Raw genomic sequence first — 26,073 nt, 5'->3', positions numbered from 1 at the left:
AAAATTTATGGAATTTCATGAAGTTGCAATAAAAAAAAAGGATTTTCAAATATTTGCAAATTTATTCAAAAAAAGTTAATTTAAAAATTTGCCAAAATTTGCAAAAATTCAAAAGACTAAAAACGTAAAAAAATTGCAAAAAAATTTAGTGTCAAATATTTGCAAATTGTTCAACAAACTGTTAAAGTAAAAAAAAAAATAAAAAGAAGGCATTTTAATAATTTGCAAAATTTGCAGGTTCAAAAATTTTTCAAATTTGCAAAAAAAAATCCCAAATCTGCTTAATCTTAAAAAAATATTTTTGTTTCTTAATTTGAAAAAAATATTTAAGAATATGAAATTGAAAAAAAAATCTGCAAAAGTTCAAAAAATTTGCAAAAAAAACCCTAATAAATTTCAAATGGTTTTTAGTTATATTGTATTTCTTGTATCATATTGTAATGCATAATGAGAGGCAGTGACCGTTAGGAGTTCATTAATGCTTAAGCAACAAACTGTAATGTACTGAAGTACTTGACACCAGGAAGACTTTTATTACACAGAACACTGATTCACTGTACCGTTTGATTTCTTACCTTATCATGTCTCATCATATTGTATCAAAAAAATGGAGGATATAGGTTCTGGAAAAGGTTTTGCAGAGAAACCTGGAGGAAAGTCTTTGAAAAACCAAGGATTCTCTGTAGAACCGTCTATTGTATCATTTCATTTCATAAGTTATATGATATCACATCATATATGAAATCATATCATAGCATATAATGCCATTTCATATATCATATCATATTCATATCACATATCATATCATATCTGATATTATATATATATATATATATATATATATATATATATATATATATATATATATATATATATATATATATATATATATATCCGTCTGACTTCCAGTAGTTCAAATTTGTCCTCTGTGGAGGACATTTCTAAACCTGAATATCTTCCTTTTACTTCACACTACGGAATAAACTCTTAATGCCATCTACAGAGGACATTTGGGGCTTTTCAATGATACCAAATGTTAAAGGGTGGGGCTTTGGTACCTTTCTCTTTTTCATTAAGGAAAACAGCGTCCATCAGTGCAAGTGCATTTTATGGGAAGAGGAAAAGTAAGTGTATAAAACTTTTTAATAAGCAAATCTTGGCTTGAAATGTTGGTGGCATATTTTATATGGGACTCTTAACAACACATTTGAACATTGTCTGAATAATTTTTACTGTATTTTAGCATCCTAATTAAGTGTTTAAAAGTTGTCATCTGTAGTGGACATTAGTAGTTATTTACCTCATTTTGTTCTTCTTTTTTTTTTCAAATGACAAGAAAGGGACTCATTCTCAGAAGCAGAGAGAATTTTACTGCAGTTGTTGATAGAAACTCAGATACTGAGTTGTCTGATGAAGAAGATGCAGAGGCAGAGGAAGATGATTCACAGAGCTCTGAGGATGAAACTCAGGCAGGGCAAGCAGGTGTCAGATGACAGAACGGTCCACATCTAAGTCCAGTTGGTGTCAACTGTGGAGCAAGAATCCAAAGTACACCTTCAGTTTGTTTTGTAGAAAAGAAAGACTGAAGGTTTGTCCAGGTGTCGAGGCCCCTTACGATTGCTGAGTACAACATCAACATGCCATCTATCTTCCAGAAATGGAGACAAAAACATATGCAGCAAGATGTCGCAGATCCGGCTGCAAGGGCAAAACATATTTAATGTTCACAAAGTGCAAAGTTTCCTTTGTGTTTCCAAGAAGAGGAACTGCTTTTTGAAGTATTAAACCAAACAAGCACAAAAAAGCAAAACAAAAAGGAAAATGGACGGTTAAACTCGTTCTTATATCCACTTTTTGTTATTTCCTTTGGCACTAAATGATTGCCATCAAGGTTCAGTTTCACATGTTCGGCTTTCCGATGTCCTCTGTAGTAGACTCATGATATCTGAGGTATTAAAAACTTTTTTTTTTTTTAATGTATTTAGTATTCTGATGACACATAAAGATTGGAGAATCTTAAAATCTTTGTGATTGTACAATATTTTTTTCCTGGTAGTTAGGAGGATATACATATATATATATATATATATATATATATATATATATATATATATATATATATATATATATATATATATATATATATATATATATATATATATGTATATGTGTATATATGTATATAGATATGTGTATATATGTATATAGATATGTGTACATATATCATAGCATATCGTCATATATCATATCAATTTCATATCATTTATCATATCATACCATATATCATGTCATATCATTTATAATATCACATTTAGGTCATATACATATTATAGCTGATATATATATATATATATATATATTTATATATATATATATATATATATATATATATATATATATATATATATATATATATATATATATATATATATATATATATATATATATTTATATTTGTAAATATGTGTATATATATATATATGTGTATATAAATGTATGTATATGTATATGTATGTATGTATGTATGTATGTTTATATATATATATATATATATATATATATATATATATATATATATATATATATATATATATATATATATATGTATATCTATATATATATATATATATATATATATATATATATATATATATATATATATATATATATGTATATCTATATATATATATATCTATATATGTATATATATTTATAGTATTTACCATTCTATCATATCATGTTATATCATATTGATCAAGATATTGTTTCAACTTTTAGTAAATCGTAACAAATCCCACTGTATCATATTTGACTTATTGCATTGCACCATATCGAACCATTTCATGTTGTTTTGTATTCCCTGAGCACATCCTATCTGATCATATCATTAATGAAATGAAATATCTTGGAGGGTTTTTATTGACTTAATTAATTCACATCTATAAGAAAGTATTCACAGTAATTTTGCCGTCAAAATATCAATTTTCTGAAGGCGTAAGTTTTCTCGGCACAGGAGTAAAAACTTTTGGTTCCTGCAGGCGTAGACCTCCTCGTTCCTTTTTCCACTCCTTCCTGTCCATGATGAACGAGCTCTTTAGCACGAGTATGAATGCTCCTGCTCAGCCAGCCTTGTGCTGTCACTGTGAAAAGCCTTATCCTGGATAGCCAAGGTAAATTAAACACCGCCTCAGTCTTTTCACCTCTTACAGGAAGTCAAACGAGGAACACAGAGCAGCAGGAAGGTCGACATCCATCATTTTTCTCTTTATCGCAAACACACGCTGTAAAACGGGCTGAAACGAAGCATGTGTTTCTCTGCCCTTGTGTTTCTATCCTTGTGAGATAAGGTTTAGTTTTGTTTTTCTTTAAAGGTGCAGGGTGAGGTTCAGGTTTGTCAAGTGCTGATTCATGCGCAGAATTCAGAAACGGCGACTCGAATGTCTTTGCATTTCATTTGAAACCCGAGCTTTTTTGCGGTGTGCTGCGAGCGTCTTTGTGTGGGTTTCATTCAGGAGCATCCAGCCTGCTGGAGAGGAATGTTAATAATGTCAGCCGAGCAGCAGGATTGTATGAGACTCTTCTTTTTTTATTGGGTTTCATCACAGAAAAACGCCGTTCACAAAGAAGCATTTACTTCACTCTAATACAAGGTCACATATAGGATCTCATCTCTGACAACAATCAGATCTGTGTTAAAGTAGATTTTCGTAACCATGGTGACTCCTCATTCACACACACTCACTCACACACAGATATTATCCCTTTCTGTATTTGCCAAGAATTTTGGATCCAACAGCAGACACTCGTCAGAAGGACTGAGCAGATTTCTGTGTCCACTTCGCACCCAGCGTGTCGAGAACAATGCCGTTTGTTGTCCGATGAGTCACTGACACTTTAACGCCAGCAAACACGAGAACCATGAGAGGAACTGGGATTGTAACCTGGAGTGGCTGCAGAGAGAAAACACCAAACATGAGGGTTTATGGGTACACGGTGGTAGCCAGCAGTTAATGTCTGGAAAGCCTGACGCTCCTTTCAGCTCCTTCTTCAGCTACGACCCAAACTTTGTCTGACAACTGTGCCGTTTTTGAAACAACGCTAGCATTGGGAATTCTTCTATGACCAAAAAGCTTCAGTTAAGAAGTCCAAGGCCTTTTTTTAGAGCGGTTCAAATGTTGAGCCTAAAACAGTTTGACTTCCTAATAAAGGTGAGACCGCGTGGACTCAACCTTTAAAAAGAGAGTACCAGATCCGTGCCCCTTGTTAGCAAGACCGCCAGACAGCTGGAGTCACAAGACCGAGGATTCTGAGAGTAAAGCATGGGTTCACCGTGATCATCATCATCATCATTTTCTGCGGCTTATCCGGGGTCGGGTCGCGGTGGCAGCAGCCTTAGCAGGGAAGCCCAGACTTCCTTCTCCCTAGCCACTTCGTCCAGCTCTTCCGGGGGGATCCCGAGACGTTCCCAGGTCAACCGAGAGATGTAGTCTCCCCAGTGTGTCCTGGGGTCTCCACCCGGTGGGACATGCCCTGAACACCTCACCAGGGAGGCGTCCTCATCAGATGCCGGGCCACCTCATCTGGCTCCTTTCAACGCGTAGGAGCAGCAGCTCTACTCCGAGCTCCTCCCAGATAGCAGAGCTTCTCACCCTATCTCTAAGGGAGAGCCCGGCCACCCTACGGAGGAAGCTCATTTCGGCCGCTTGTACCCGCGATCTTGTTCTTTCGGTCACTACCCAAAGCTCATGACCATAGGTGAGGGTGGGAACGAAGATCGACCGGTAAACAGAGAGCTTTGCCTTCCGGCTCAGCTCCCTCTTCCCCACGACAGACCTGTGCAGAGTCCGCATTACTGCAGACGCCGCACCAATCCGCCTGCCGATCTCTCGCTCCATCCTTCCCTCACTTCCCGTGATCTGTACCACTATTTCTTAGCTCCACCCATAAAATCTACCTTTTATATCAGCGCTAACACAGACAGGAAGTGCTGTTTTACGGTGCAAGAGACTAAACTCTAAAGCAGGCCAGCACAACATCCGTCCGTTAGCATAATCAAAGCTAGCGTATTGTTAGCAAGAAGAGTTGTCCTTTCATAGATTTTAGGTGATGTGTTTCCGTACGTTAAATCAGGGTTTCTCTGGATTGTGTAACTTCACGCCTCAGAAGTTGGAAGTTTGAGATGCGAGCCGCCACCACAGCCACCGAGGAGGGCTGGAGGAAAAAGATACAACGTAATTTGGTCTTTCTAAAAAGTAGCTGTATATTGATTTCGATTCTTTTTGGCTGAAGCAAAGTGTTTTTAAGAGAAAGGGCGTAGGGAGGTAGAGCGTTGAGGCAGGAAGGAGGGAGGAAGGAGGGAGGAGGGAGGAGGGGAGGGGTGTTCAGGGTTGGAGGAGGAAGAGGAGCGGTGGTTGTGGTGGTGGCTGGGACTCTTTGAGCATCACGTCAGTCTGATGTAAGTCAAACTGTTAGAGGAAGAACAAAACTATCAGCAAAACCAGAGAACCACAAACTGAGGCGGGGACTTTGTCACTGTCAGGCTGCCTCTACTTCCTGTTTGAGTTCTTCATAAAGAGGATTCCACGAAGAACCTGGTTTCAAATGATACCTGTTTCTAGATGACACCCATACAACACCAGAGTCTCCCCTGAGGGTAGAAAGACCCTCAGAAATCTAGAGTAGAGTTCTGGGTAGAACCAATCAAGTTAATACAGATTGTTTGCAGAACCTCTTATTGGGAGATCTGGCTCGGACTGTTGTTTGCAACACTAGCAGAGTGGAAGGTTCCAGAAAGACCCCCAATAAGGTTCCAGTGTTAGTCATCCACCCGTATTCTCCGTAAAGCCTTTCACAGGAAGTTCTGGAAAGCTCCGGAAGAGGGTTGGAAGCTTGAGGGGGTCTTTAAAAGAACTAAAAGACGTAGAAGTGGTTCAGTTGGAAAAGCTTTAACCTTAAGGCCTTTGCAAACAAATGACATGAAATTGCAAAAAATTCAGAGGCAAATTTTGACACGCCTCTCTGCACATCAGAAACTCCACCAAATGTTTTCTTTAAAATAGTTGTCTTGGTAGTTTTTTTTCTTTTTTGTAGAGAAACAGATACTGGGACCATAGACTGTAAATAAAAAAAAGGATGTCTGCTCCCCCTAGTGGCTGGGTGCAGTATAGGTTAAAAAATCCATCTCCCCAGTCATTCCAGATGGGCTGTGGTCAAACTTTAAAAAATTAATACACCTGGTAGAAATTTTTCTCACGCCTGATCGTTGTAGTAATTTGAAGATATCATTTGGCTGTCTTGTATCCAAGTCCTCTTTTTTTCAGAAAAGTTTCGTTTTCATTAGTTATACCAGGTTAAAAACGAGGCTTTACATCACGTTTAACGATGATTGACAGCTGACGTTCTCGTGTATTTTTTTCAGGGATTGTGAAATATGTCGGGAGGTAGAGTCAAGAAGTGATTAAACTCTATATTATTTTTGTCTCCCAGCTCCACTCAGATTTTCCCAGAATCCCTCACAGTCTCTACTGCGCAGACTCTGGCTGCCAATGGCTGGGCCTTTGACGGGGGAATTTTGGCTTCAAAACCGTACATTGATAAATGACGGAGCCACACTGTCCACTCTATAATCAGTCTATGGCTGGGACACAAACATAATCAAGTGATCGGCCATGTTGAATGTTTTGGTATGTGATGTGTCAACAACGAACGTTTTGATTGGTCGAATGTGTGCTCGTCCCAAGCAAAACTATGGAAAAACCGATGGTTGCTGTTGTGAAAACTTGCATTGGAAACAGCAGGTTTGAAAAAAACATAAATAAAAAAATACTTGTCTGGTTTGCAAAGGGCTTCAGGGAGCGTCATGGGTGGAACCACTTCCCCACAGAAAGGTTCTTTGTGGAACCTTTCAGGGAGGGTTACGTCTGTAGAGGTTCTGGGAAAGGTTTTAAAGAGACACCTGGAGAAAGGAGAGTCAAAGGGGAACCTTTTTGCAGAGGAAGAACCATTTTTCAGTTCCATGTCAGACCTTATTAAAGCGCCCAGTGGGACCTTCCCATACGGACTGTACCAGGAGCAATCAAAGATCCCCGTCCGGCTCTAATGAGCACCTCGCTCTGCACGTCTTTAACGCCCATTTTCTCTGCTGCTGAAGACATGAGAGGGGTCACGCTGATTTTAAAGAGCCGGTAACCCTGGAAGGATTCACAGGCTCTGCTTTAAATGGAGGGGTTTGGTGTAACGGCCTTTGATTATAGATGAAAATATTTAGGTTAAAGACACGGGAGAGTCCACGGCAGCAAACCCTCGTCCTTACAGCACAATCTACAGTACATCTGTGCACGAGCAGGCGGGAACGGGCAGGGTTTCATCAAAAGGGGTCGAGTGGAGCTGGGCTGAATTGGGCGATGAGATCACCATGGCAACGAGGACCTCCGTGGAGCAGAGCACGAGGAGAATGTGGGAGGGGGAGTTTCATGCTGAAGTGGTCTGAAGTGGAAGGAATCGCTCTTCACTTTTTTACAGTTCTGGGAGATTCTCATGGCTGGGATCCAAACACTCACTGTAATGAACTCTTCACACACTCACACACACTCTCACACACACCATTACATCACAGAAAACAACAGTTATATAACAAGACCACATGGACACGCACTCACAGCAGTGCCCACAGGCCAAATAAATACAAATACTTCAAAACTCATCTTCCCTGATGGCAGCAACACAAAACCAAAAACACATGTTGAACTGAAAAACTTAAATATGTCACATTTTAGAGCCGGGGATCTAACACCTACTCCTAACGAGGATGTCATAGTTCAGAAACACACACAAAGAAAACACTCAAAGCTTCCTCATTTGAATAGTTCATGAATCCTCCCACTGACGAAATCTCAATTTACAATCTGGAGTGTGACTGGGACTCTCGATGAACTCTACATCTTTCATTTTAGCTCATTTACATCAAGTTCCTCCAAATGCTCCAAATAATAAAAAACTGACATTTCACTCGTTGTGTCGTCTCTTCTGCGGATCGTGTTCGGTGGGAATGTTTGGGGGTTGTGTTGGAGGTCAGTCCAGCCGAGACCTGGGAGAAGAAGAAGAAGAAGAAGAAGAAGAAGAAGAAGAAAAAGAGAGTTTAACACGAGTTATCCTGAAGAGACAATCTGGAAGAAGTCAGTGACAGTGAACGCAGCCATGTTTTTATACCGTGATCCAAACAGACAACGTCAGATAGGGCGCGAACAAAGCAGAGGACGCAGATCAACGTGTCTGATGGACGTGCAGATCAAGTCACGTCTGTCAGTCCAAGACCAGTTCTTGACGCCTACACAATGCTCAACTTAGGCCCACTATTTGGTCAGCCATGACCCCCTTGGACACCAATGAGCAGTTTAACACTTGTACGTTGGCTTTTTGGACCTCAAGAGGACATCTGAGCAGTAGTGAGTGAGTGAGCCTATTGCGCAGTGCGAAGGTACCGTTGACGTCGTCAGTGGACGTTCAGCACATGTTGGATAAGACATTGTCTGGGGTAGGAGTCTGCACCTTCAGGAGACCAAAGTTAGACGTCCAAAATTGGCGTTGAGAGGACGTCATTGCGTCTCTTTGCTAGGTGGGCTCTCGGGATGGGAATTGATAAGATTTTGTCAACACAGATGCCCTTATCGATTCTGCTTATCGATCTGATTCTTTATTGATTCCGTTTTCAATTCCTGTTGTGAATTTTCTTGGTACAAAAAGTAGCTTTACAGGTTTTCTGTGTCAACAACATTTAATTGAGTTTATACTGTAAGTGAATAAAATGTAATTGGTCCCTGAGTCTGGATATTTAATTAAACAGAAACAGGTAGAAATTTCACACAATGTGACGTTGATGTTCTGTGTTGTAATATATTAATAATTCAAGTAGGCCATCTAGTGTCTCAAAGTGGTTACAGCAATGGTTTAAGTTGTTTGGAACCTTTCCATCAGCCATGAGCCTTTCATTAGCCTGTTAGCTTTTAGCATTTGAAATTCTCAGTATTTTTCACAAAGAGTTGATATGATATGTTTCTGTGATGAAAGTTGAAATTCTATTCTGAAGCTGAAGTTATACTGATGTATGCTAACTGCTAGCATATCAATGCAGTTTCTCATATACGTTAGCATCAAGCTTGTGCTGTTTTGTTATTTTGGTAAAAAATGTGATTTATACCATTTTGAATGTACTGAATATGAATCTTCTGAGAGAGAGTGATGTACATTTCTTTATGAAGTCAGTTCTTCAGGAAAACTTCAAGCTGAAAATCCGGAATCAGAGTTTTCTTGGGAAACGTTAGCTAACTGCTAAGCTAAGCTAGCTGCAGCAGACTAGTAAGATCCGGCGGCTCCAGCACAATGTAAAGAATTGATAAGGGAATTGTTAAGCACAGAGGCTAACGATATTGATGGATTGAAACTAGGGCTGTCATTTTAACGTGTTAATTAGATTAATTAATTACACCGCAAATTAACGCGTTATAAAAATTAACGCAGATTAATCTGGGTCCCAAACCCGTGGGGCGTTCAAAGACGCACTTATTTTCAAATGTCTAGCATTTATAAACCGTTTGTCCTACATGAAGAAAGTGGTGTTCTTGTGAGATTTTCAAATTTCCGACGGTCCCTGAATGTATCACACCTGATGTCAGCAACATGCTTTGCACTGGGGGTTAGAGAAAGCGCTGTTAAGGGGACTGCCGTCCACATCTCGTTTATTCACACGTCCTTTTTGAAAATCTACAGAAGATCAACCGTTTGCTCAATTCTGTAAAAAACAGATAATTCTACACTCTTTACTGCATCAAACAAGCCCTGAATGATCGATATTTGTCCTGTATTTAAATCTAAAGAATTCTTTGAAAATTTGCTTCCATCTTCCTGGTGTCATGTTTCAGCTTGGGGCTGCTCTGCACCAATCAGCAACAGTTTGTGTGTTCAGAGCATGTTAAACTGAGAATACTTCACTTTTCTTTGATCCAAGACTTGAATTAAGTGTTTTGTACATAGTTCCTCACAGTTTTTAGCCTTTAGCCCTGGTTCTCCTGACCTCATAGAAGTATAGAAGTTCATATTGCAGTGAAAATTGAGTCCACATCGAGTAAAAATGTGACAAAAGCAAAAAACGTCCTAAAAATCAAATCAGCTTATCTTAGGTGCAGGACTGTGTAGATTTTGCAAAGATAGAACCATAAAACTTTTTTTCATTTGTTCCTTATGCCTCAGGGTACCTAAAAATGTGTTGTCTATATTCCCACCTTATTTTTAAATGTTTTTAAATGTCTTTTAATGTAATTTTAATGTCCTGGAATTCAAATTCTTTATTTTGGGACCTTAAGCAGATATGAGATTAAAATGCGATTAATTGGAATAATTAATTACAAATCCTGTAATTAATTAGATTAATTTTTTTAATCGCCTGACAGCACTAATTGAAACATTTCTTATTGATTCTTAACTGGAAACAGTTTTCGATATGACCTGCATGGTGGCGTCCAAGTGGGGTCATGGTTGAACGCCCAGATAGTGGATCTTACACAAACATTGTGTGGATGTCCAGAACTGGTCTTGGACCAACAGACACGGTATAGACTTGATCTGCACCTTCATCAGACGACTAAATTTAGCGGGTTACATGAGACCAACATTTATGAAATTCACAAAATGTAGAATTGACAGTTGTTTAAAACCTGCTGTTAAGATAATGAACTCAACTTCTAGTCAGATTTCACTAAACCTAAAACATCTAGAAATCTAGACCTAAAACATCTAAAGTATGTTGTCTTTTTCCCTTGTTTTACACAAATTTTCATCCGAAAAAAAAAGTCATTGATCTTCAACTGAAAGAAAATGTTTTATCCGATTACTTGATTAATTGAAAGAATTTTCAGCACAATACTCAAAAACTAAAACAAATGCAATTAGTGCAATTACTTTAATTTTTATTCCATGTATTCCATCTAAATTAGTTAGATCCTGATCTGATAAGGAGATTATCACAGGTATGTAAAACTAAACCAAGATTCATCCCCAGGACTTCTCCTGTGTAGGGGGAAATCGTGCTTTATTGGCACACAACAGGTGTCTGGTTTTTGAGGAAAGTTCCTGTGGTTGAAAAGCATCTTAAGGCAAATCAGAAAAGCTGTGACATAGAGTACGATCCATCGGCCTCTGAAAGACAATAACTGACTGGAATCAGGAGAAACAGCCTCTGGTTCTGCTACTAACGAACTGTAAACACTTTACTGCTTGGGTGTTTTTCTCCTGTGCTCTGAGAAAAAAAAATAAAGTAGATTTTCATTAGCAAACGTGTAAATTCAGTCCACAGCCAGAGCGATTTGAAAACGCTGGATCAAAGAAGAAAAGAAGGAAGACCTGATTACGGGTGGTTTATTGTTCTTCTGGTGATTCTTGTTAAAGAGGAAATCTAATTGCAGGGAAACAGGAGAGAGCATCTCTGAAGTGAGACATCATCTTTTAATGCACACAGGGGGAAACGAGCCAAACGGTCTGTGCAGAGACGTAACCCAGAGTTTAATGGAAGCTGCATAAAATATGAATCTCATTTGATCTTCATTCAAAGTGTAGGTTTTCTTTTGATTAAATTACATTACGCCGTCTGCTGTGTATGAAATGTAGGCAAATGAGGTTTATCTTGTTGGCTCTGAATACATTAGCATTCGTTTATAATTACAGCGCGTATTTCAGACTCTTCAGAGCTGCTGCAGGAAAAAAAGCTGAATGAAGATTTATCGTCTGTTTTTGACCTTCACTGCTCACCTGTGCCCTTTGACCTCTTCACGGTTTGTTGGAGAAGTCCTGGAAAATGTCTTATTTCATGATAACAGAAGAGAAAAATGATGCCTGAACAAACTAATCAATGAAAACCTGTTCATTTTTCAACATCCCAATTTTTAATATAGATCAAATAAAGGGAAGAAGATTTTGTTACTTCATAATTTAATTTGTCCAATCATCGTGACCCAGGCGGTTTATTTCTTTTTAATACACCTTTAAAGGGATAGTTCAGTTTTTTTGAAGTGGGGTTGTATGAGCTCTTTGTGACCACTAAGGACATTAGATACAGTAGAAAGTTGTCTCCTCTCCCTCAGTAAGACACAAACTTTAATCGATGGTGACGAGGAAATAGACGCTAACAGGGACAGACGGTACCAAATTCAAAGGCTATTTTCTCTGCCTACAAGAACTAAAATCAAAAAGTAATACCACAGTTTAAGAGTACGCTACATAAAATATTTTTTAAGTGCATTAAGTCTTTGGAAATATAAACATTTATCTGGACCTAACTAACTGGTCATGTGTCCTTCCGCGCAGCGCTAGTGCGCTCCGTCCCCCTCCTCCTTTCAGCTGTAGGGAATGTAAACAAGCTATGCTTCGGGCGCCGGTTGTAGCCTCGTGTAAGTTTGATCAAGTATCGTAATTCTTTTGTTTGTACTCTAAGGATTGTGAGGCAGCGTAGGAAATTCAAAATGAGTGACTATGACAGCGACGATGAAGTTTCATTCACTTTGGAACCAAAAGGATACCTGTATGAACCGGAGCACACAGAAGAAGAGCTGCTACAGATGGAGACTGAAAGGAATACGTGGAAATATAGGCAGACTTCACCAATAAAATAATTGTTTTCAAATTTATTATATTATATGTAAGTATTAAGTCAGGGATCAGCATGGTATGTCCCCTTTAAAAAAAATGCAAAAAGTCATTTTTCCTGTAAGTATTCTGCTTTCCTTAGACCCAGAACATTTTTCGTAATCGATGCATTGTTTAAATAATAAATAAATAAATAATACAAAATAAAAAATATGCATTTTTTTAAATTTATGTAAAAAAATGAATAAAAAAATAAAAATAAAAAAATCGATGCATTTTTTAAAATTTATTTAAAAAAAATCAATAGATAAAAAATAAAAAAATAAAAATAGAAAATAAAAAAAATAATTGATGATTTTTTTTTTTATTAGTAAAAAATAAATAAATCATTTATAACGTTTTTATGATCATGAGTAACCAAAATTGAAATCAAGATAAAAATTAAATTAATCATCCAGCCCCACTGGTATGATCATAGATGGTGTGGATGTTAAAAACAACAACAACGTACACCGAACTTAACCGAAAACCGTAATAAGATCTGAGCCTGACTTCAATCTCTGAAAGCTAACCTGCTCACTTAAACTTTCCGTCTCAGTTTAACGTGGATTCAAACAAACAGTTGCACACATTTTAGCGTGCAGTGTCATGAAACACAGGTTAGTTCTCACCTTGTTTACTCCCAGAAGTAGCGCAGGTACCATATGGTTTCATTCTTCAGCTGAGGGCCGAATAGAGGGTTGGTCTGGGCCAGGATGGCTATCAACCAACTGAGCGAGAGAGAGAAGAAAAATAAAAACATCTTTTAGAGAGACACACGGGCATTAAAGGGGCAAATGTTTGAGTTTTAACCCAAACTGTGTGAGCAGAGATCATTTCATCACCCTCTGATTCTGAAACATGTGTCTGATGTAAAGCGACTAATGAGCTCAACCTGCAGGCTGACCTGGATGTTTCCTCATTATCACCGTGACTCACACACACACACACACAATGACACACACACAGACATGGTGCTGGGCTTAATGGACTCTGTAATGTTATCTACATTAACGATGGGGAGTGTGGTTTGTTAAACCTTTCATTTGTTCCACTCTGCCTCCATATTTACTGGATTTCACTCAGGCACAGAGCGGGACACCAGCTCAGGTGAATCCACAAAGGACCCCGAGCTGAAAGATGTTCCCCCTGTTTTTCCTCAAAGCTTTCCTAAACTCAATGAAGCCTTTGTGTTCACGGTTAAAAATGGCGACGCCTGCTGCCAAACCCTGGTCACTGGCGTCTTTGTGGATGGGTTTAACCTGAGAGGATGATGCAACAGTCAGTAACAGTGAGTGGCATCATTTCCCCATTAGTTTCTGGTGTTTAGCGCAGCTGATTGTTGGAAATTGGATTGGAGCTAATCGCAGGCAGCAGCTGAAATATCATCTTGATGTAATTATTCCACTTGGTGTACACAAAGCTCTTTAATGTGCTGTGATCTGAGGTATACAGTGATGGATGGGTGGTTTAATGAGGGATTCATGTCCAATTCAAGATGCTTTGTGCTCATTTCTAGAGGCTAACAGGCTAAATGCAAATGCTAACAGAGTGATGGTTTGATGACCTGTCACATGACACAGTGTGGCACCAAATCAAAGACCCCACCCTCGGTGAGAGAAGCCTAAATTGTTAATGTTGAAGGTTAAATTAGCTTATTAGCTAGCTTCATGGGATGCAAAGAACTGGCAAGACTGTGCATCCAGTGTCGTATTCACGTCTCCAAAAGCTTCTATGGTTTAAGATTATTCTGAAAATTTGATATTTCCTTTTAATGGTTTGTAAATCATTTAAAGGCAAAGTTAAATAGAAAATAACGCAAAGGTTGATCATTTTGTTTTACACTAAAAAAATTGCGCATTTAGAAATTTGTAGGGCTGCAACGACAAATCCATAAAATCGCTAGAAATCGCTAAAAATCGCTAAAAATCCATTAGTAAACACGTCAACAACATTTTTCAAACTCAATGCATTGTTTTTTAGAAAAATAATTTTTATGTAAAAAATAAATACATAAAAATGTTAAAAAATAATCATAATGTAAAAAAATGATGCATTTTTTTTTATTTATGTAAAAAAAAAATTAAATAAAAAAAAATAATCATTGGATTTTTTTATTATAAGAAATGTTAAAAAAAAAAGAGACAATCCATAAAAGCATGAAAAAACGCTACAAACCCATTAGTAAACATGTCGACACCATTTTTCATAATCAATGCATTGTTTTTAAAAAACAATTTTCTAAAAAAGAAAAAAAAAAAATGAATAATTGATGTATTTTTTAATGTATGTAAAAAATGAATAAATAAAGAATAAAATAATAAGTGATGCTTTAAAAAATATATGTAAAAATACATAAATAAAAATAAAATAAACTCAAAAATATATAAAAAGATAATTGATGCATTGTGCTGCGTCATTACTGTATCAATTTCTCTTCAGTTTATAGTCTTTTTCTTTTTTGTTGGATTACTTAGCGGTTGGCAGCTAGCTGAAGGTGCATTACCGACACCTACTGGACTGGAGTGTAAATTACCTGGGCTGTGGGGCTGTATGTGTCACATGTTAACAGATCAGCGTGGCGGGGAATATAATCGTCAGAGTAATCGAGTAATTTGAGACAGTGCGGACAAAACACCTGGAGGAAAGACCCTGTCTCAAACGGACCCTCCAGAGAGAGCCAAAACCAGAGAATTAGATATTTAGCAGAGATAGACCGGACTGATATGTTTTTTTCAGGACTGATATTCCTGGCTATCATAGGCTGTAAAAAAAATGGACGTCATCTTGCTCGGCTCTGCTTTAAAAACTTGCCAACATTTCATAAATTTCTTACAAAACCTAAAACAGTGTTTTTTCAAAATATTAAATATATAAATAAAATTTTTTAAAAAAATTTGCAGAAAATCAAAAAAATTGAAATTTGTATATTTTAAATTAAATTTTAAACACGTCAGGACGTTGGCTTCAAAACGATAACCGATCTTTGAAGCTGACATTTATTTAAAGCAGGGGTGGCCAACCTGCAGCCACATTCGGCTCTTTGCCTTCACATGTGTGGCTCTTTGGTCCATTCATAAAAAATCAGTTTCATTGTTATCAAAATCATTGTTATGAGAAGTGGTGTGCAGATTGATCTGAAACATTGATAATCAATACTTGCGTGATGAGATGGATACCTAAGTTTCAGTTTCACTTCCCTACATGCCACTCTGCCCCAACCCCTCCTCTCCTGCTCGTACATAAGGGGCTGATACACAACAACGCTTTTTGGATGCAAAAGTTTTGTTGCGTTTCAGCCTCTGGTTTACACAGAAACAGTGCTTTAACCAGCCTAAAACACAAACTTTGCTCATGGATTTCTTCTGAAACGCTGCAGCCCCTTCCGTGTAAACACCAAGCTGGCGTTTTCAGGTACTCATAAAAGTAGCTAATTCAGTATCCATCCCTAACCATGTGTATGATGTGGCTCTTAGTTGTAACACCACAATTTGTGTGGCTCTTGGTCTCTGAGTGGTTGGCCACCCCTGATTTAAAGTATAAGTGAAAATATTGACGGCCAAATCTTGAATAAAACAAACTCCAACACTTCACTTCATTCAAATGCCTTTAAGCATATGTTATTAAACAGCTCCCTAAGTTAAATGAAAGTTTAAAACAAATAGCCCCCTAAAGTTTTCAGCAGTAAATAAAGTTATTTTATCTTTCACTTATAACTTATCCTCATAGAGAATACTTCCTGGGTGAGACACCGAACCCAGCTTCTGGTTGGCGATTCATAACAACCTCCAACTTTATTCAACAATGTGAGATCCACTCAAAACACATGAGAATACACAATTCATAGTAAACTACACTTAAAATGATTTGAAACACACTTTTCTTTAAGTTTAAATGACATTTTTTATTTCATTAATCTTAATCTTAAAGTTTGGTTACCTGGGTTACATTAAAAACAGACATGACTCTGTACTGGAAGTCACCGCATTGTCAAGTAAAACCAAAGCTAAGCCTAAAAAAGCATGAAAACAGTGTTTCATATAAAAAGTGATCAATATTTAACATTTTCCCCCAATCTGAGCTCTATGGTAGAAAGTTCATCCCAAATTTGACATACTGTGTATGACTCCAGCTGTTAACAAGCATAACGTGTTTGTTCTGCTGCTCATCACTTTTAAAACAAAGAATAAAACAGACTTCACTCTGAGGGTTTGAGCTGCTATGACTAAGGTTATACCAGGGGTCTGCAACCTTTACTTTCATAGGAGCCATTTTTCCTCAGCTCACCTGGATTAAAGTCATTCAAGAGCCACAAAATCTACTTTATCTTCACAATAAAGACTAAAAATTGTTTAAATTTGAAACATCTAAAAAATCTAGTAAATAATTAGCTAAACGAGAGGATTTTGTGTTTGGAGAATTATAAATGTTATGTCTCTGTTTTTTTCTTTTCAATAAATTTGCAAATACAAAAAACTGAAAACTATGTAATATCATAAAGTTTATAAATAGATAATAAGATATTTCAGTAAGTTTGTGATTTTTTCTTCAAAAAATAAAAACAAAAAATGGCTGAAAATGCAAAAAAAAATCTAAATTTCAAAACTGTTTTAAAATGTCATAAATTTGCAAAGAAATATCAAAAAACTGTCTTTTTTTTTTTACAATTATTTAAAAAAATGGGAAAAAAATGCAGAAATAAAAAAATGGAATCTAAAAATTTGCTAAATCTTAAAAGAATTGGGATTTTTTATTTCTAAATTTGAAAAAAAAGTTTACAAAAATGAATTTCAAAAAACTTGCAAAAAGTTAAAAAAAATTAATGAAACAAATAATTAATAAATAATAAATTAATAAATAAAATTTCTTTATTCCATTAATATTTTTTTTCAAATCTTCAGGGAGCCACAGCAAAGGAGTCAGAGAGCCTTAGGTTGCAGACCCCTGGGTTATACTTTAGTCTGGGGCTCCCTCTGGTGGTGAAATGGAGACAGTGACTTGCCTCTTCTCATGAATCTCAGCTTTTTGCACAAGCATGCTCTTAAAAACGACAACAGATGTCGATCCTTTCCTTCATCAAACTCAAAAGCTGTCTCTGATCTGATCCTGTTTTTCAGCGATCGGCCCTTCAGAGAGAAAAAACGAAGCTGCTGGTTTTTCACTCTCATTTTTTCCCTGGCTGAATGTTCGGCCTTGAGCTTAAGCCTCTGAATGATATCTTCTCTCAGAGTGTTTAGATTCGTCTTATCAGAGCCACTTATGGGTTGGCTCATGCATGACCTTTGTGAAAACCTTCAAATCTTTCATGATTTTCTTCACATCTTTTACCACAGCTGCTCGGTCACAGAAGATTATTAACGATCACATAAAAATAGGAGTGTTTCTACTTACAACAGGTAGCAACAGACGGCCGTGAGGATGAGGCTGGTGACAATCACCCTGTTAAATAAAAAACATGTCAGACACTCAGTTACAGTAGTTTTGTTTATGTATGGTTTATTTCGTGCTTAGTTTCTAATATGTGCAATAAAAAGAAAACTCAAGATATCAAAAAGCAGAAACAAGATCCAAGTTAAAAACACGTAGGCATGTGAAGTTTCTTGAATTGAGACATTTATCGATTGTTTCTTACCCAACTGGTCAAATTTTAGAGATTCTGTGAGGGGGATCTGTTTTTGGACATCAGCGCCACCAATTGGCTCAGAGTCTCACGCACACTGTGGTGAAGTCGTGACTCTTACCAAGGCTTTAACTCTTTTCTTTGTTCAAGACAAGTTTTTACCAGATCCAACTCCATGAGGTCAAGTTTTATCAACAGTTAGGTAGAGCTACGCTTTGAAACGTGACGACAAGCTGTTGTACCGTAGTTTAGTAGCCGGCTAAATCTAGCTCTGCTCACACTACAACTGCACTCTACACCCTACAAACAGATAAACCTGCCTTTTAGCCTTTAGCTCATGTTTTAGCCTTTAGCTCATGTTTTAGCCATTAGCCCACATTTTAGACTTTAGCCTGTTTTTCAAGCCTTTGTTTAGCCTGTGTTTAGCCCTAAGCTCATGTTTATACCTTTAGCTCATGTTCTAGCCTTTGACCCATGTTTTAGCCTTTGGTCTGTGTTTATACCTTTAGCTCATTTTTTAGCCTTTAGCTCATGTTTAAGCCTTTAACTTGTGTTTAGCCTTTAACTCATGTTTAAGCCTTTAGCCTGTGTTTAGCCTTTAGCCTGTGTTTTAGCCTTTAGCTCATGTTTAAGCCAATAGCTCATATTTAAGCTTTTAACCTGTGGTTTAGCCTCTGGTCCGTGATTAAGCCTTTAGCTCATGTTTTAGCCTTTACCCTGAGCTTTAGCTTTAAGCCTGTGTTCCTTTGGCTCAAGTTTTAGCCTTTAGCCCATGTTTTAGTTTTTATCCTGTGTTTAGCTTTTAGCTCATGTTTCAGCCTTTAGCCTGTGTTTAGCCTTTAACTCGTGTTTAAGCCTTTAGCATGTGTTTTTTTTAGCCTTTAGCCTGTGTTTTAGCCTTTGGTCCTGGTTTTAGCCTTTAGCTCATGTTTAAGCCTTAAACCCACGTTTTAGCCTCTAACCTGTGCTTTAGCCTTCAGCTCATGTCTTAGCCTTTAGCCTGTGTTTTAGCCTTTAGCTCCTGTTTAAGCCAATAGCTCATGTTTAAGCCTTTAGCATGTGTTTTAGTCTTTAGTTCATGTTTTAGCTCTTAACCCGTGTTTACGTCTTTAGCTCATGTTTTAGCCTTTAGCTCTGACATATATCTAGAAAAGAAACTTTTTAAAGATCACTTAAAAACTCCTCACAGCCCTTCTGAGCAATTTTAACATCATTTCTTGTCCTTTGATATCTTGCATAAGTTATTTTTTGACTTGTCAGCTGAATGTGGATCATCTTTAGTCTAATAATACGCAAACTACGATACAAGCACTTGCTCAAATTGCAGTTATTGCAGCTCAGTCACTGTGTTTCATGAAGTTTGTAGCACCAATGGATCAAGCTTATTCTGATGCCATGTATCCTGACTACAGGATAGCAGATAATCATACCACAATGCAATTCTGGAATAAACTCTCTGCCTTCAACGGCAACAAGAAGATGGTTAAGTCATCTCTACCTTTAACCTTTTAACTCACATATCAGGACACACTCTTTTACATCATGTCTGACGAACTGAGGGATACAAAATGCTTGTTCACGTGTAGAATTTAAGTCACTCAAATTTGATAATTATACAGTTGTGCTCGTGACTAAACATATTTTATTGATACATAAATATTTGGGGATAGTGCTGAAGCCATTTCTCATGAATATGCTTGTTTTTTTGAAGTCACAATAATAACTGAACTCTGTGATGCTTTGTAGCTTGAAGTGAATCCTATTAATATTGGAATAAATCATGTTTTCTGTAAAGATCAGTTTACATCATGGACAATCTGCCAATAAACTTGTGTTTACATCCATCCTCATTCATAATAACATCTGACAATATTTGACTGAACCTTGAAAATAGTGCAGCATGTCTCATAAATAACTGATAATTTGATATTTTGATGGTAAGCTACAAAGCTAAGCACCACTGTTAGGTTTCAGCATCACTGTTTGTTTACTGGCTCCCACATTAGATTTTCTTTTTAATTAAAACAAACTTTCTTCAAACATTAAGGAAAAAAATGTTTAAATGTATTTGTGATGTTAATTTGACCCTTTAACCTTACAAGCATGTTGGATGGATGGATGGATGGATGGATGGATGGATGGATGAGGGATGAGGCAGGGCCTCCATCACATGAGCAGGTGCCCGCTCCTTCATTTATAAAAAGGCTCAATACAACTCAATATGAATTAAACAGCAGCAGAAATCAGAAGTATTAGCTGATTTAAGACACCAATTCCCTTAAATGGAGGAGAAATGTTAAATTATCGCCGTAATCTGCAGCCAATTAACGGCAGCTAAGACCACCTACCCCCGGTTCGGTCCTTTGGGCACCAGAAACGGAGCCACGACCCCCACCAGCCCCCACAGCGTGGTGAAGCAGATCATCGGCAGGGCGAGCGAGTGAGACCCCATGGCTTCAGTCCGCAGAAAAACAGCGAAAAACCAGGATTTATTCTCGATTCGTCCTTAGAGATAAAGAGCATCAATGGCTGCTGAGCCAGACCGTCGCTTCCTCAGTGTCCTCGCCCTGTTAGGCCAACACGCCATGTGATTGGTCAAGAGCAAGGAGGTAGTGGACTCTGATTGGTTTAGCAGGCCGTCTATCAGTATTACAGCCAAAGGGATTGGAAGAGTGTTTGTGCCAGGAGACTGCGGGAAAGAGTATTATTATTTTCATTTCGGGCCAAAAATGAACCAAAACAGTAGAGAAATCAAAACAATAAACTACGTAAAGTCACATTTTTGGTCTATCTCCATGCACAGAGCAAATCCTGTCAGAACAGAAAAAAAATGACATTTAAAATTAAATTCAAATAAATGAAACACACATTTACTCACTATGTATGTAGAGTAATGGTATATGAAAGTTAAATTCATGAACTGTGAGACATAATAAGGGTGATGAAGTGTAATGGATAGTTTATTTGGACATGAATCTTACTGCCCGGCTTAATCCTATTACTGTTACTGTCCTATCATTTAGCCCAACCGGAGTAACAGTAACTGTTTTTTTTTTTTTGTTTTTTTTTTTTTTCCATAAAATTGGCTTATACACAGAAGGTCTTAGAAATATTAAGGATAAACGCATAATTGAGACTGATATTCTAGGTTTCCTTAGACTTTCCTTGCACACCTGATATGTATGATTTTTTGTTTTGTTATTATATTTTATTTTATATTATTTTGTATTATTATATTATATTATATTATATTATATTATATCTTTTTATTACAAAACCTAAATTAGCCACCAAAAGTTAAAACAAAACTTCAAAACATCCCAGAAGGAAAAAGAAGTAAAGCAACTATTGTTGCCATTAACTTAGTTCAATAAAGGATTTTTGAAGCCCTGATGGTTTTGTATATCTTTATCTGTGTTAGCCACTGCAAATTTGCTCATATTTATTTATTTATGAGGTTTTCAATTGATGTTTTTTCCTTATCTTTTTTTCTTTTTTATTTTGCTTTTGTAAATTTAACTTACTTGTAAAGCACTTTGGGCTGCATTTGCTACCTTGGTTAAGGTCAGTTGAGTTTGGAAATACGATAAAGATATAAGTCTTAAATTTTGAATTAGACACGTATAACTTATGATATGCCATTATAACAAAGGGATAAATTCAGCATACTTAAAAAAATGTTGTCCTTGGAGCTTTTATTTTGGTGTATGATTGTTGTATTTTATTTTTTAACTTAACCGGAAGTCACTCCCGTCGTTCCGTCCGTTGTTTTCACAGACTTTGGTTCCACAGCGGTGCCGTTGACTGGACGGGCGGAGGAGAGAGATACCACAGCAGGGGCAGAACCGGCGAGGTGGCAGCGCTGAATGAGGAGCGGAGAGTTTTCGTTTGGCTCTTTGAGAAAGTTTGAAGTTTTCTTCAGAGCCTGGAAAGACCATGTTGGACATTAAAAACCCGATGAAGTTCCCCAGAGATATCTGCCGGCTGCTGGGCTTGGGGGGCGGTGAGTAGACATGCCTACCGTCCTTTAGCAACTTCTGCATCGGTCAGATAACCGTGCTACAGGTTGGAGTTGTGATTTAATGCTATCGGTACAGCTGCCAGGTTTATGGAGCAGTGATAGGTCGACACTTAAACACATAAAAACTGAACTGACGAATTTAAAAGTGTCTAAATGGATAAAAACATTAAATTACTAGCACAGGTCTCACTGTAACAACCACTGAGCTTCACCTCAAAACTGCTGATTAAAGAAGTAGTTTTACTCTGCAAGCACAATATTTTTATTTTGTTTTATTTTTTTTATTTTATTTCATTTTTTTATATCATTACTGAAGACCAAGATTGCATATTTGATATATTAAATTATAATAATATTAAATATAGTAACGGGTTACATTTGATATTAGCCTGCAAAAAGAAGAATACTAGTTTGGTGTTGGATTTTTTTTTTCTAAATTTATAACAGGTTTTTTAGTTAATCACATTAATATTATAAAAATATATATACAAATTGAGAAGAGATGCAACATTTCTCGTCTTTAATAGATTTTAGTAGATGACTAAATCAGTGTATAAACATATGCAAGCTTAAGCAGCATAAATAATGTCTATTTCCAGTTAAATATTTTCAGTTAATGGATAAGGGAGCAGTCAACACGCAACAGAATGGACACAGATTATTATAAATTAATGAGTGAATGCTAACTTTGAACCAGTAAACACCGTTTAATTCTGCCGTTATTCATCACTAAGATGTGCAGACTTTATTTTTGTGCTAACGAACTAATATCAGATTAACACCCCGTGATACTCACTAGTAATACATACCGATGATTTATGGGAAAACCTAAGAAAAACGTAAACAAAACCCCAAAGATTTTAAGTAATGTGAAAAACTTTAGGAGGTTTGACCTGTTTGTATGTCATCATCGGAAAGACTCAGGAGATAATGTTCAATAAGCATCACAGAAATAAGAGATTGATCCACCAACCCTGCCCTAATCGCTCAAAAAGATACGCTTATTTTTAGCACAATACCAATACTTCATTATTTTAAAAAGACAGTCATCGTCAGCGATTTTTTTGGACCAATATTTCGATTGCGATTTAGCATACACATTTTTTTTTTTTTTTTTTTTTTTTTTGGGGGGGGGGGGGCGCATTTATCTTCTGCATTGTCCACTTGACACAAGTTTTAAGTCATTTTATAGTATGACTAACCAACAAAAGACACTGTTAGCATTCTAACTCTAAGTCTTTTTTGCATTTCCTAATTGAAAAAGAAAAAGGAACACCGAAATTTTACTGACCTCCAGTTGTCAGTAAGAGTAACAAATCATACAGAAAAAGTGACCAAGGGGTATGACTCTACACTGGATGGATCTTTGTAGCTCACAGGGTTTTTTTTTTGCCAGAAAAAAAAACAGCATTTTGACTTTTGCTGACTTTAAGGGAGAACAAGTACAAGTTACTATATTTCTTCCAGGTTTGTGAACATGAAACTTTTTTTTTCTAATTGCAGCCTTTGCGGTTTGAGAATTGCATTCTATTACATTGCGATGTCAGTTTTAAATTGAGATTAATTGTTCAGCCCTAATCGTCAGTAACACCGAAGTGTGAAACTACATCAGTATTTTTTGCCCTCCTGAACTCTGATGAGTTTCTGTGTGATTCTGAAACTGCAGTATTGACATTTTGCAGAAGTAGCTACAGAAACATATTTGATCAGTTGTTGCTGATGGTGTTTGGACCCACCTGGCAACCTCTCATAAAGCCAGCCTGAAGTATTTGACTGGCAAATGAGCTGTACACTGTAGACAGGAATGTACAGGAACAGGTCTGACTGCATCCTCAGCTCTAGATCTTTAAAGTCCGGTCCTCATGGAAAAAAAAATACTCTGCTGCCCTAGAATCTGAATTAAAGCTTTGTTCTTGTTCCAGAAGTTGCTTTACTACATCTGATCCACTAGAGCCAGTTCATTAGGTCTCCTTGTGTCAGCGCACAGGAAGTCTTATTCAAATGACTCGTTAAGCACTTAAAGCAAAGCAGCGCTCCAGCCGCTGCGTCTCTCAGGACCCATCTGTTGATAGAAACTCATGAATCATGGAAAAACTTACAGGTGGATTCAAATGACTCATGGTTTTGGTGTGAGGTTTTGCAGTAATCAGGAAACTGGTCTTAGTAACAAAGAAAAACCTTGACCAAGAGCGGTTCCTGTTGATGACACAACTGCTGCCCTCCTAATATTAACGTTCTGGAGAATCCGGGGTCTGTTTTGCCTTTTTGCTTGAACTAAATGATGATGATGATACTTCACCTTTGGTCAACCTCGACAGGGGCAAAAACTCAAGTCATGGTCTCTGTGACATCACTCATTTGTTTTTGATACAGTTTTATCTCCCATCGATGAGTGACGTATTGAAAAGCTTGACTCAGGCTTCAATTAGAAAAAAGAAAAAGCTTGATTTCAATAAGCATCACTTAAATTAGAATGGTGTAAAGAGGCGGGGCTTTAGCGTCTTTACAGACAGCTTCATGGGGGCAAAACTCTCAAGTTTAAGAACTTAGAAAACGACAAACTATAGAAAAATTCACCCCTGTACAGTATGTGCTGATAGAGAATTTCAGACCAAAACAAAGGGTGTAAACTTGTTTATTTCTGCTGTAAAGATTGGTTTTCTTGGACAGGTGTGTATGTAGTTTTTAGCACTTTTGGAGCCAGCCTCAAGTGGACACTTTGGGAACTGCAGCTCTAAATGTTTGAACCAGGCTGTAAAGATTTTATATTCTCCTATAGAGTGGATATTAATGAAAAAGATGCAGTTTTCTGTATTATCAATTCTGGACGTTTCCATTTGGTTAAAACACAAATTTAAAGACATTAAGGGATAGTTTGAAATAATTGAAATACGACCTTTGTCAGACTCAAACTGCTTTTTGTTGAATTTTTTGTTTTACTCTTCCTCATGTGTCTGTTTTTTAATAGTGAAAAAACACTTTCACTTCTTGGCTCGCCACTGCTTCCATTTTACAAGTGCTTAACCATTACTTTGTTTGGCTCATTTGTCGGTCATGGACACCAAACTGGTTTTGTCTTCAGTGATATTTTTACTATTTTTTCTCCTGTTTGTCTGGAGATCCTACATGTAACCATGGCTGCATTGTTTACATGTGAAATCAGCTGTTAGCAGCCTGTAGCATGTCAATGCTAACTGGTGCAAGGCCAGATGTTTCCCACAAGGTGAGGAGAAGGAGGTGAGGACGACGTGCTGGTTCTCAGGTGTGAGCTAAGAAGTGACGACATGGACCTGTCCTTCCATCCATCGTTATTGGGAACGTAAGATCTATCTCCAATAAGATGGACGAGCTAGCTTTGCTAACCCAGCAACAGAGGGAATACCAGAGGGCGGAGTAGCATCATTCACAGACATGGCTAACCTGGACCCTGTGGAGGTGGAGGCTGGCTGAATTGGAGAATATATATATACATATTTCTCAGCACTTTCTTACTTTTGTTTTATTGATTGCTGCCGTGACAACTCCTAAATGTACCCTTTTTTTGAAAGTGACGACCCTTTACGGATGTCCAGGAACTTCATTCATTAGACCTCATTCAGTGTTGGGTGTGTCTGTGTCTGTGTGTGTGATATTTGTTTGCTGGACGAGGAAGAGGAGGGGCAGATAAACAGTGTTTACCACAGATCGTCATTAGTCTTCACTTTCCTTTACTGTGGAACCATTAATCCAAAGAGAGCGGACGCCACACCCTGTCAGTGTT

The 26,073-nt window shown here is 37.3% G+C and overlaps 2 protein-coding genes across 4 annotated transcripts in view; one reads left to right on the top strand and one right to left on the bottom strand.

Moving 5' to 3' along the window:
- The window catches only part of LOC141805362 (uncharacterized), a 52,107-nt gene that overhangs the window by 1,680 nt on the left and 24,354 nt on the right, over positions 1–26,073 (top strand). For 2 of the 3 annotated variants that reach the window (XM_074690390.1, XM_074690407.1), the window contains exons 1-2: positions 13,886–13,963; positions 22,070–22,295. In XM_074690390.1, coding sequence (XP_074546491.1) covers positions 22,229–22,295 — 67 coding nt within the window. In that variant the 5' untranslated portion in view covers positions 13,886–13,963; positions 22,070–22,228. Of the gene's footprint in view, positions 1–13,885; positions 13,964–22,069; positions 22,296–26,073 lie in introns of those variants that run through there. The other variant, XM_074690399.1, reaches the window with a different exon arrangement.
- On the bottom strand, positions 3,566–20,858 carry atpv0e2 (ATPase H+ transporting V0 subunit e2). Its single transcript, XM_074690419.1, has 4 exons — positions 20,641–20,858; positions 18,064–18,111; positions 13,305–13,403; positions 3,566–8,086 (listed from the first exon to the last, which is right to left on the bottom strand). The coding sequence occupies exons 1-3, from the start codon at positions 20,742–20,744 to the stop codon at positions 13,310–13,312; spliced, it is 246 nt and encodes an 81-aa protein (XP_074546520.1). The 5' UTR covers positions 20,745–20,858; the 3' UTR covers positions 3,566–8,086; positions 13,305–13,309.

This window comes from Halichoeres trimaculatus, unplaced genomic scaffold, assembly GCF_033239565.1.
Source record: "Halichoeres trimaculatus isolate MK-OKI-2021-1 unplaced genomic scaffold, fHalTri1.1 fHalTri1_scaffold_2, whole genome shotgun sequence".
Lineage (NCBI taxonomy): Eukaryota > Metazoa > Chordata > Actinopteri > Labriformes > Labridae > Halichoeres > Halichoeres trimaculatus.
Note: the sequence above shows the minus strand (reverse complement) of the source record. Positions and strands in the feature narration are given on the sequence as shown.